Source organism: Vulpes vulpes, chromosome 1 (genome assembly GCF_048418805.1).
Source record: "Vulpes vulpes isolate BD-2025 chromosome 1, VulVul3, whole genome shotgun sequence".
NCBI classification, from domain to species: domain Eukaryota; kingdom Metazoa; phylum Chordata; class Mammalia; order Carnivora; family Canidae; genus Vulpes; species Vulpes vulpes.
Window position 1 is genome coordinate 73,793,190 of NC_132780.1, and position 12,524 is coordinate 73,805,713.

A 12,524-nucleotide genomic window follows, 5' to 3' on the forward strand; every position below is an offset into this window, starting at 1 on the left:
CCAGGATGTGCCTATTGGCATAAAGCTGCTTTGAAAAGGACCTTCTGTCATTTCATTCCTTCACCATCCCCAAGTAGACAGGACACATTAGTTCTACTCAATTGAGCTTCAGAGTACAGAAAAGAATGGAATGTCAGGTTCTAGCCTAGCTTTTACTCCCTTGATTTTTTTTCCTTCAGTGTCTCAAACTTCTCAAGGAAAGAATATTTATCCAGGACTTCTAGGTGAAATCTATAAGGGTTTACCACAAAGAGCCGTATTAACAGCCAGCTTCTTACAATCTTTAATGCTTTCTCCTCAACCTTCTTCTGATGCCAGAACCTAAAGATACTGGTACCAAAACCTGCCCGCAGTGAAAGGCCAGAAATAAAAATAACAGAAACCTATCAAATCTTTGTTAGAGATTGCAGCTGGTTTCAGTCTTTTCCTAAGTCAGGGCTTATATTAAAAAAAAAATGAAAGCCCTGCTGGCAAAAAACCAATTTTAGTAATAATTCTAACTTTCGTGAAATCACAGTGGGTAGAGTCAAAGTTTAGAGGTAAATAAAGTACATGTTAATCTTCTGGTGGCATAACAGCTCATCTGAATGGTCTTTTTTAGTCTCAGTTCCAGTTTGGAGAACAGGCAGAGAAGAGGACATGGTTTTTACCTGCACCGAGGTTGGTTGGCAGGAAAGCAGCCAACCCCACAATCTTAAACTTGGTTCCCCAGATATTAGACGTGACCTGAGCAAGATAGTTGTGCTGTGGGGAAAAAAAAAGGAAAAAAAAATCACAATCTATTTTCATATTTTCTGTTGATCACTTAGGAACTAAGAAAACTAACATTTTTGCTTTAAAAAGTCACAGGTGGGAACTGCTAGAAATACTTTCTCTGTATCATTCTAGCCTTTTTAAGACCAGAAGCTAACTAGAACATGTCAGGCATGTGTTTCTCAATGGGGGTTCACTGAGCTGAGATTCGCAGGTTGGGAGCAAGGATGATGTGTCCCAGTGTACTCGTGTGTATAGGTGAAAGAAGTCACAAAGGTGAATCTGGGCGCATTTTTCTTCACCTCTCCTTTCCCCTGCAATCACTGAATTAGAGAGGGTATACCTAGCTCTGAATCCATTCTTACCCTTGGTATTTCTCCTGGAAATACCAGTTGTGCTGGTATCAGTTTGAACACAAACTACCCAATTATGTTTCCTCATTCAGATCAAATTAAAAAAAATTTTTAAAGTTTATCAGTATGTTTAAACCATATGTGAATATTTGTGTATAAGAGCAATAGCAAAGATGAATAAAATACAGCTCCTCAAAGAGCTTAGAACCCAATGGAGGATATAGGCTTACAATTATTTGCAGATAAGGAAGTCACTGAGAAAAAAAAAAAAAAAAGGAAGTCACTGAGAAATATTATAAGGGAGTTACAAACAAGATGCTTTGGGATTGCTGTGGCTGAGCCAGGGAAGGAAACCTGTGCAACAGAGGCCAAGTTCTACCTGGAAGCATGCTGGTAGAAACAAGAAGAGGAGACAGACAGGGTGAGCCAGGTGAACCTGGTGACCCAGGCACAGCAAATGCACAAAAGCAGAAAGAGGCCAGTCAACAGTAAGGCTGTGGTGCCTATAGGGCATAGAGGGGGACCAGGATGGAGAGACAGGCAGCGCCAGACTGTGGGGCCATGACCAGGGACTGACTCCTCTGGACACCAGAGTCACTGAAGGGTCAGAAGTGGCTTGAGGGAGCAGAGGAGAGAAGTGTGGATATGTCTCAACCAGAGCTGCCTGTGAAAAGACTCACGTGGCAAGAGAGGGGTGTCTGAGGTGGGAAGGAGGTCCTGGGTGATAGGGTGGTCCTGGGGGACCAAAGGGCTGTGGGGGCGAGGAAGTCAAGCTCTGGTTCTCTATGCCCTGGACCTGGAATGGCAGTGACAGGTAGGGAGCCTGGGGTGGTGAGTGTAGGTGTGACGTACCGAGGGCTCAGCCCCATACAGGCATACACTGAGGAGGGGACAAAGGGCAAGGGAGCATCAGACACATGGAACTGGCCTGGGCCCCAGGTGCTACCTGAGTGATGTCTTCAAAGGGAAACTCTCTTCGAGTCAGGCTGGGCGAGCCAATGGAGGGCTTGCGCATTGGCAACCGGGGAGACCTGGACATCTCCTGAGCGGCCCGGGACAGCTTGGGAGACTTGCGGGCCTCAATGTTGATCCTGTGGACACAAGGCCGGGAGGGTCAGGCCCACAGGGGCTGAGGCACCCACTGCCTCAGCCCTCACCTCCGTACTCTGGCAGCCACCATGGGTGCCACATACCCAGGGGCCAGGCCCCTTTATCCGAGCCTCTGCTGCCTGCTCTTGCCTTGTGAATATGAATAAAGAACAGAATTGCATATTGAGTAATATACATTAAAAATACAGAGAGATTAGACCAAGTGAGTCATTTATAAGGAACCTCAGAGAATTAACTGTGGTTCGCTTTCTACTGGCTAGTAGTTAAATTTAGTAATGTCCACATGCCTTCTGCATGAGGGAAAACAGCAGGTAGGAAGAGCCATTTCTCACTTTACACTTTATGACGATTTACAATTGCTACCACAATGTTAGGATTTCAACAGACTTATCTAGCCTTTTACCAGATACAATATTTAAATCAAATCTGTGTATCTACATTTTTTCTGCTGCCTCTTGATCCTACATTCTATCTCTGGTCTTTAGTTCCTCTGTAACACAGGGACACGTGTTAATGCTGGTCTACCTCACGAAAAATGCTAGAAAAATGCGTATGTTAAGGTTGATGGAAGTCAGTGAGAGAAAAGCATGGAGCCTCACATATACCGCTTGAGAGCTTGATACCGAGACTCCCAAAGTCTGGGTGGACAGTGGGACCGAGCTGGTTAAAGCCCTGTACAGGGACAATCAGTCTGGTTGCTGTGTGTAGGAGGATTCAACACAGGGAAAAACAGAAGGAAGGAGGACAGCCCCAGAGACGCCACATCCAGGAACTTTGAAGGGACATTTACGGGCAAAAGATTTGGTTGCTTCCAGGTTAAATGTTCTCCCTTAATAAATGGGAGAGCTGAAACACTGTAGAAGTGTAGCAAAGTTCATAATTTTATTTGCAATTTTAATAAGCTTAAAGGTGAAAAAATCAATCAAACTGCTTGAGCGGCTGGATATCTATATGGGAAATACACCATACACAAAAATTAATCAGAGACTGAAGTATGAAAGCTAACACTACAAAGTTTCTGGAAAAGAACAAAAGAAAGTCTTTATGGCCTAAGGGTAGACAAAGATTTCCTAAATAGGACAGAAAAAGCATTAATCATAAAAGAAGAAATTCATATTGTATTAGACCACATACGTGGCAGTTGGTATCTCTGCCAAAAGATTCAAAGATAGAATACATAAAGAATCTTGCAACCTGAAGAGAGAAAAACTCAGTAAGAAATGGGCAAAACATTTCACAGACACTTCACAAAAGAGGAGATCCAAATGGCCAATAAGCATATGAAAAATTGGTTAGCATCAGCAATCACTAGAGATGCTGATACCCCAACATGTCCACCAGAATGGATAAAATTATCTTCTAACAATGACAGTACAACTGGGTGCTGCTGGCAGGAACTCCAAACAGTGCAAGCACCTGGGAATACTGTTTGGCAGTTTCCAATAAAGTTAACGTGTGCTATGGCCCAGCATCTCCCCTCCTAGGTCTATACCCCGGATAAATGGGCACACGTGTCCACAAAAAGTCTTGTATAAGAATGTCTATAATGGTTTTATTTATAATAGCCCCAAACTGGAAACTACCAAAGAGCAACCATTGGTAAAAAGCATAAACAAATTGGAAATCACCGAGCAAAGAAAGAAAAACTAGCAATACACACAACACAAATGAATCTCAGTCATTATCTTGAGCAAAAAAAGTCAAATAAAAAAGGGGTATGTATTGTTTGGTGCTATTTATGTGAAGTTCAAGAAAAGTAAAACTAGCCTGTGGCGACAGAAGTTTCCATAGTGATTGCTGTGGGGCGTGGGGATAGAATGGGAAGGGGCACGTGGAACTTTTCAGGGTGATGGAAATGTTATCTTCAACTGGATGGTAAATACTCTGCTTTATCAACTGCACAGTAAATCATGTCTTTGAGGTCTGGGCAGGTAGTGTCTGCACATGACTTAAATCTCAATTTTGCATAGCATCACAGAATTCTGGAGCTAAAGAGAACTTAGTGAAGATCTGGCCCAGCCTTTACCTTCTATAGATACAGAAACTGGCACCGGGGTCATGAATCCCGTCCATGAGGTCATAGAGCTGAGGTCAGAGCTGAGGTCATAGAGCCTTCGAGAGCGGAGCCAGGAGTGGAGGGGGCTCTTAACTATCCGCTCTTAGTTTTCTGCCATTTTTGAGGACAACCCTTTGGCATATGAATTTTTTTTAGTTTATGATTTATTTCCAATTATAGCATTGTAGGGTATTTAATTTGGCATTCTTTCCAATGCACTACATACATCACACTCACTGTAAAACCTTCTTGCTTTTCTCAAATTGGGAGAGCAAACGAGCAAGCCAGGGCTATGGCCACCCCATGCTGCCCCCTGTTAGTACAGACCCTGAGGAGTTCTGAGGGCTTAGCAAACTTCCTAGGGGTGCATTTTTCTATCCAGAGGAGAGAAGAAAGGAAAGCTGTCATTGTCACCGGTAAACCTTCCAGATGAAAGGCACAGGGATGCCCTCTTGCAGGGCTCTTCTGGTGTCGGCGTCAATGGGATTCTGCTGCAGATATGACGCAGACAGCTGCAGCAGCACAGATGAGGAAGAATAGCCCTGGGGAAGGGGATGGGGGTGGTGAGATTACCTTGGGAGTTTGGGTGACTTGCTAGCTCGGGAGATTTTGGGGGATTTCTTGGCAGCCCAGTCGTCACTCAGTTCTACGTCACTGGAGTCCGAGCAGTTGCAGCTGTCCAGCATTGCGGAGATCAAGCTGTTTCCGTAGATTTCATCTGGTGAGACACAACCAGTAGAGCCTGGAAGTGCTATCAGTTAGACAGTAATGAGGATCATTATCACTGGAAACTCCAGGACGGATCGACTCTACAGGCCAGCATGTTAAGTTCAGAGGTTGAAAGAGAAAGCACCGGAGTATGGTTTCCCTTTAAAGTTTTTATGCTGTAACATTTTCTAAGCAAAAGGAGGCAATAACTTCTACTGTTATCAAAGCAGGCATGGAATTTCAGTGCCTCTGGAATGTACAGAATAGTCTGGCAGTGTTTACTGCACCAAAAGCGGGAACCTCCCAACACACCAGGCATCCATCTGGGTTCACAAGGGTTTGCAGGCAGCCAGGGGATCCAGGCCCAGCAAGGGGCTTGCTGACTCATGGGCTCGGACCTGAGGCCTCCCAAGGCCCCTGCTGGTTTTGGGCCTGCTCTGGACTAGAGACCTGACAGGTTGGGTCCACTGTGGGGACTCCCATAAATTTATGCTGGCCTCCTTCGAGCAGTAGCTGGAAGGTAGTGCTGTGCAGGAGGCCCGTCTGTGGCAGCCCTGGGCTCTACTGGGGGTGCCTGAACAGAAGTCGCTTGAGACAATTTTCACCATCGGCCACCAGGCAGAAGGCTGAAGATGGTGTGCACAGAGGTTGGGCCACGATGAAACTGCAGAATAGATGAAGGTCATGTCTGACACTTCCTTGAGAACCTTCTCCTTTGCTGCCTCCCTCCCACCCCTCATGTCCCTTCACTCCCCAAACCCTGTTCTGCCTTCACTGTAGGTACCTCAGCTTCAGAATCACTTTGTTTTGCTGACAAAACCCTCATTCCCTCAAGGCTCCAAGAATCTTGCCAGGTCATAAAAAAGCTGAATTGTCCAACTGCAATGAAATAACTTATGGACTTTGAGTTTATCATTCAAAAGGGCTGTTTACATTTGAAAGGATGAGTTTGCTAATATAACTAATCTCTGGTGTTTCTGAACATATGGAGTGGACATCTGTGACAGGGACCGATCGGAGGCCCCTGGAGGCAGAGGAGAATGGCTTGGTATGCTACCTGGAAGCAGGCTGGCTGAGGCCCACATCACCCTCTTCTTCAACTACTTCCCTATCAGAAGGCATGACTTGCAAATACAGCAAGCTAGGGTGGTGTCACCTGAGTTTGGTCAGATAAAAAGGCTTAATTCACATGCCCTGAGTAGCGCTTTACATAAACCTGAGGAATCACTTAGTCAAAAGATTCCTGGACATGGTTCCAGAAAGCATGTAAATCCACAGAAAGCTCATGTGTGCTCATAAGCACAGAGCCCATTCACCAGCCTGAGGAAATTCAGTTATGTGCTATTCACTCGGCTCCTGACCTACTGGCTAATCCACAATTTCACAGCTGCTATATGGCAGGCCATTTGCTTATTTCCTTTACTCATGTCCTACTCCATTTGGGCTGCTGAAACCAAATGCTACAGACTGGGTTACTTCCAACCACAGAAACTTAGGTGTCTGTTCTGGAGGCTAAGGTCGGAGATGAGGGTGCCAACACGATGAGGTCCTGACCTGCAGTCAGCCACCCTGTCACAGTGTGCTCACATGGCCTCTCCTTAAGAGTGTGTGTGTAGAGACAAAGATCTCTACCTCTTTTCCTACAAGGCCACCAATTCCCCTGGAGTAAGACTCTACCCTGACAGCCTCATTGCAACTTCATCACTCCCTGAAAGCCCTGTCTCCAAATACAGTAGCATTGCAGGAAAGGGCTTCAACATATAAATTTTTTTTTAAAGATTTTATTTATTTATTCATGAGAGACACACAGAGAGAGGCAGAAACATAGGCAGAGAGAGAAGCAGGCTCCATGTAGGGAACCTGATGTAGGACTTGATCTTGGGACTCCAGGATCACACCCTGGGTGGAAGGCAGTGCTCAACTGCTGAGCCACCCAGGCATCCCCAGCATATGAATTTCTAGGAGGACAAAAGCTCTAAGGATTCCTTTTAGAAATTCGTAGATATTTGCTAAAAACAAAAACAAAAACAAAACACTCTCAGTTACAGAAATACAGACTGGTAATTTTGAGGAGGGTGTCTGTTTAGTTGCCTGGAGAACACCTACAACAGCAGGTCACAGGCTCTGGGAGCCCAACTGGCAGCTGGGTGTCGGCAGCTGTAGACTTGGAGGCCTCGCTGGATGGGGATAAAGGGCAGGCCTGGCAACCTGTATTTAGATAGAAACCTCAGGTGATCGGTGGGCAGGTGGACCTTGGGCTGCATTCTGAGAAGTGATGACGTGCAGGCTTGAAACAGTTAATGAGCTCACGAGAAATTCCCGACTCCCCGAAGTCAGGACTCGTCCTCCTCTGAGCCCGTTTACACGTACCATTTGGTTGGCAATTACTCATATTTGCCTTGTGACATGGCTTCTATTTTTGTCTTGAGGTATTAAAATCTTGACATTTTTACTGAACTTTTCAAGTGTTAAGTTGCCTTGTCACCCAAAGGGGTTTATAAACTCCCTGAAAGCAGGGAAAGCAGAGACACCGCGGTGTGGCCTCACAACCACAGGGGACTCAGAGACCAGAGACCAAGGGAGCACGGAATACACACTGGTGATCTGCTGCTGGGCTTTATAACTTTTTGATTCTCTTCATTACAAAAATAAAACGTCCTATTTCCCAGAGGACTGCAAGCACTTAAGTCTGTCTGCGTTTTATATGAGCTGGACGTGAACGGTAAAGAGATGCTGGCACTGGGACAGGGCCAGGCTCCCGGCTGGCACGGAGTGTGGAAGGCTGCAGCCTCTGCACCCTACAGCACCCCTGGCCTGCTTCTTCTGTCCTATTTTTAGTGGGGAATTTAGGCACCCAGGACAGAAGCAAGCTCTTCATGTCCGTTCCCTTCAACATCCAGTCTGAGTACAGGTTTTATAAACTTGTGCACATGGTGGGGAGCCTTAGAGACCACGATCTCCTTCCTGGAGAAGGTGACCCCATGCACACCTACCCCACCCTCTCCAGGCACTGCTCCTCACCGACTGCCCTCCTCCCTTCCCCTTCAAGGGCGGCACCCACTGCTCTCCTATTCTCCTCCCTTTGCCCTGCTTCCTTCTGAATCTTGTCTCCCCTCCTTTCTACCCAACTCCTTACTAGCCTTCAGTTCTACTTACTCTTGGTACTAGTTCAGTGTGTGAATCAAAAGACAAACAAATGGACTAATATCCAATGTGTTCAAGTACAGATTTACTGCTCTCAATTTTATACAGTAACACAGACAGCAGAATGCAGCCAGAGATGCTGAAGGAATAATGAAGAACAGATAGAGGTGGGGCAACGGTATGAAATATGTGAGTGAGCAAGCATGCCAGGTTGAAAGAACCCACCGCACTGTGACACCAGCATATCACCATGGCTTCAGGGATATGAGGGGCAGAGACCAGTGTGACCGGCGGGAGAAAGAGGAGTGAGAAGTGGAGAGGAGTGTGCATCCAGGAAAAAAATCCCTTTCAACTCAGGTTGTGTCAAGGTCAGGCGCTTGCCAGGCACCAGGGTACAGAGAGGACTCAGTTCTCTCTGTCCAGGCCCTCAGGATGCAGAGGGGCAGACAGAGCCTGGCATAATGACCAGCAGCAGCCTGAGTGATGGGCGACTGACACAGGAGGCAGTGTTTCTTGCTGTGAGGAGCAGGGTTTCACAGGGGGCAGCAGAATGTCTGAGCTGGCAAATACTGCTGGTGGGGGCACATGGCCTCAGCCGTCACTCCGTCACTGGCTTAGGACACTAGGCAAGCATCCATGGTACAAAGGGAAACAGCAAAGCCCCTTTTCTCCGGAGGCTCACAGTCTAGGATGGCAGAGACAAGCATGCAGCAAGTGGCCGGAATACACCTAACGAATAACCAAGATCAGTACAGAAGAGGGTTCTTAGAAGGGAATAGTGATTCATCAGGTCAAAATCTTTATGGATGTGCAAGGAATCTTCCTTGGTAATCAGCTAAAAAGCAGCTCACAGTGGATTAATAAGGAGCAGAAGTAAGATTCTAGCAGGAGGCTGAGAAATGGGCTGAATATCTGGAGCTTTTAATTCTATCACTTGTTCTGGGAGGGCAGAGATGTACCTCACTGTTAATTTGGAGCTTGTCTCAACAGTAATGAAGGCCCTTGGTAACACCTGATAAGTAACTAAAAGAGGAATCTATTGATCCCAGAAAGCCCGTGCCAGCTTCCCCCCCTGGCGGATAGCTGAGCTCTCCCCTATCCTGTGGCCGCAATCACATGAAGTCTTACAGAATGCTGGTAAAACCCATCAGAAAGTACATGTAGAGAATAACAGAGAATAGCTTCGATACAGTTTTGGAAACCATGCAGCTTACATTTCGTAAGTAGGCACTGTCTTTGACTGGCTGTCAGGAATACTATTCCTCACCCACACCTAAAAACAAGGTCTTAGGTTCTCTGGTGTGGAGGCCCACCTGATTTGCTATCTGTCCGGGGATCCATGATGACGAACTCTGGCCGCAGCTTGCTGATGCGCCGCCCCTTGAGGATGGGCACGAGCCCACCCAGGTACTCCAGGTAGAGGGTGTAGCACGGACCGCCCACCTCTGGGTCATCCTCTGTGCGCTTCATGGTACAGTGCAGACGCTCATTGCCCGCGGAGGGGTAGCTGACAAAGTCTCTCATGTTGTTGGGATCTGGAATTGGGGGCTGGAGGCAGGAAGAGGAAAGAAAAGAACATGGACATCAGTGGTTACTACAACAGAGTACTGGCTGGTAGCTTCGGGAGGGTTAACCATGTGTTGTGGAACAGCAATTCTTAACTGTGGGTGCACATAAGAATCTCCTGGGGGCTTGAAAAAAGTCCTTAAGCTAGGATCCCACCTCAAACAATGAAACTGGAATCTTGAGGGCAGGGGGCTGGGCAGGTATGTTTTTCAAAAACTCCCTGTGTGATTTTAATGTGCAGCTGGAGTTGAGAATCAATTGGTACATGACCGAGATTGTAAAGCAATTTGAAAAAACATCACAACAGAGTCTAAAACTGATTCTTTGGGGGAAAAGTCACCTTGAACAAGTCAATCTGATACTTAGAAGCAGAGACAGAATACAGACAAGAGAATACAAGAAAGAATGTAAGGTGCAAAGGCCCCAATGTTAGTGGGGAGACCCGCACTTGAACCACAGCTGGCAGACCTATGGCACACACCACCAATGAACACATTAATTCTCAAGTTACTGTCCATGTAAAGGACGAGTGACAGCGTGTGCTGAGGGGCGGTGGCAGGGGGGCGGTCACCCCTCGTCAGCATATGGCTCAATCTTCAGGACAGGGCTCAATCTGACCATTTCTGTAGCTAGCAATGGAATAAGCTACTCAAACTTCTAGGAATGGGTTTCCCATTTTTCTGAAGCATCTGCCAGGAAGGCAGGATTAAACAAGGCAGGCTGATCATCAGAATGGCATGGCAATCAACCTCTGAATATGGCCTTTGCTGTGAGAAAGCTTATGCCCCTCACACAAGGTGAGTCTCTGGTGGATACTAGTGGTACCAGGGACAGACCACGCTTGGAGCATTTATCACCCAGATTCTCTAGCCAAGGAGGAGCAGACATGACTTTTGCAAGCTGGCTCTCGGATTCTTGCTCACCTTCTCTGACTCTGCCTTTCTGGCCAGCCCTCTGGGAGAAGGGAGCCAAGGGGAAGAGGAAGTGAAGGAGGAGGGTGGACAGGCTTTACCTTGATGGTAGGGATGAAGGCGGTGGAGAGGTAAGAGCAAAGGCGGGGGGGCAACGTCAGCTTGCTGACGTCCTTGTCTTCTCGAAGGGCGCTGGCGATGGCCTGCTGGCACAGCAGCTGCAGGCTGGACACACGGTGCTCCACGCGCACCACATATAGGGCTGGTCCCGAAGCCATCAGCAGCCGCGAGTCCCGGTGTCCCCAGCAGATGGAGACGATGGGGCGCTGCCAGGAAGTGAAGGAGGCTACACTTAGGCTTTGCTTTGTTCTTGTGGTAAAGTACATAAGATCTTGCACGCATATGTCAAACAAAATAAACTGACCAAATAGTTTCAGAGAATATTGGTTTTAAAAATAATAGACATTGAAATACTACATCACAGAAATTCAGCATTCTCATTGGAAAACAGTTGGGTCCCCAGGACAGAATGCAAAGCACTGGAATTGTTTTGCAAAGTTCTTTTATGCGTATTGTCTCATTTGATTTAGTGCCATAAAACCCAACTTATCTCTGTGTAATGATGTCTCTATTAGAAGATGCACTTACCTTGGGGTACAGTAACTCACATTCCTTACTGAAACTCTGGTTATCTGGATCCCTGAGAAACCAGTGGTCACTCCTGTGGCTTGGGGAGGTGGTGAGGAGGTAGACCAGAAGCCCTTCCCTTCTGTCTCAACAAGGAGCATTTCTAAGTGAAATTGACCCTGCAGCTAGACTCACATGCTGTGTGACCTGGGGACTGCTATACAGCCCTAGGATATCTCCCATGTTCTCAGGAGTGAAATGGGAGCTGTGAGGACTAAAGGAGAGAGAAGATGTCAAAGGTGCATCTGAGACCTGTCATAGGCTATCACCCACAGACCCTGTATCACAGGCACCCTCAGCTGCCCTCAAGCTAAGGGCCAGAGGAAGAAAGCAGAAAGCTATTGGGGAAGAAGACAGTGGCGGGGGGACATGCAGTTCCTGCAGTGGCCATTTCTGGGAGTTGCAGCTACCACTGCTTTGAAAGGATAAGCTGAAATCCAAATATGGAAGTCAGAAACTAGTTGTATTAAACAAACTCCAAGGCTCAGGGGTATGAGCTAAGTAAGATCCACCACGGAAGAAAGGAGGAGGTGGAAGGCTGTGACCAGGAAGCCAAGGGAGAATTGGTTCATTCCTGTCCAACTGGATGGGGCTCTAATTTAGGGAAGTCTTGAGGGACTGCAAAGATCAGAAGTGGGGTGTCAAGTCTATTACAGGAGTGATGGGAGCAGAATTTTCACAACACTTTAGTGACAATGAAGACACTTGCTTAAAATAGCCTCCAGGGTTAGCTAATCCTGGTTTCAACTTCAAAACAAAACACAGGCTGAAGATAACTCCATCTTCTCTTTCCAACTCTGTGAGCCCGGGCAGGGTGGGTTGGGACCCGAGCCATGGCCCCTGGAGGAGGACCATGGAGCTGGGAAGTCAAGTGTGTGGGCGTCCAGAGTACTTCCACTTGGGCCTCCTTACAAGAGGATCCCACATGTGGGGCAGACCCCACAGAAGGCTGGTTAATTTAGAGTAAGCCATAATTACTATCAGAGACAAAGTAGATAATGCACAACCCCCCGTAAGTGCAGGTTATATATTTATCTTCCTGTCCCCTCTGTCCTCCCTTCTGCATTTCATAGTAGCAGTTAATACATGTTTTGGGAGGATCTTACATAAAATCATCTTTATGATAAGTATTTGTCTCTTGTATTTTTGTACAAAGAAATTTAAACCACTTACACAGACTTTCAAAGTGTATGAAAATTCTCTCTTACAGCTTCATGAGCACATACAGCATCTCAT

The 12,524-nt window shown here is 46.8% G+C and overlaps 1 protein-coding gene across 2 annotated transcripts in view; it reads right to left on the reverse strand.

The window, feature by feature from the left end:
* The window catches only part of TULP4 (TUB like protein 4), a 227,136-nt gene that overhangs the window by 12,477 nt on the left and 202,135 nt on the right, over nt 1–12,524 (reverse strand). For both annotated transcript variants that reach the window (XM_072767042.1, XM_072767045.1), the window contains exons 8-12: nt 10,703–10,927; nt 9,438–9,672; nt 4,846–4,990; nt 2,053–2,197; nt 651–744 (exon numbers count right to left, since the gene is read on the reverse strand). In XM_072767042.1, the coding sequence (XP_072623143.1) occupies nt 651–744; nt 2,053–2,197; nt 4,846–4,990; nt 9,438–9,672; nt 10,703–10,927 (844 nt within the window). The remainder of the gene's footprint in view (nt 1–650; nt 745–2,052; nt 2,198–4,845; nt 4,991–9,437; nt 9,673–10,702; nt 10,928–12,524) is intronic.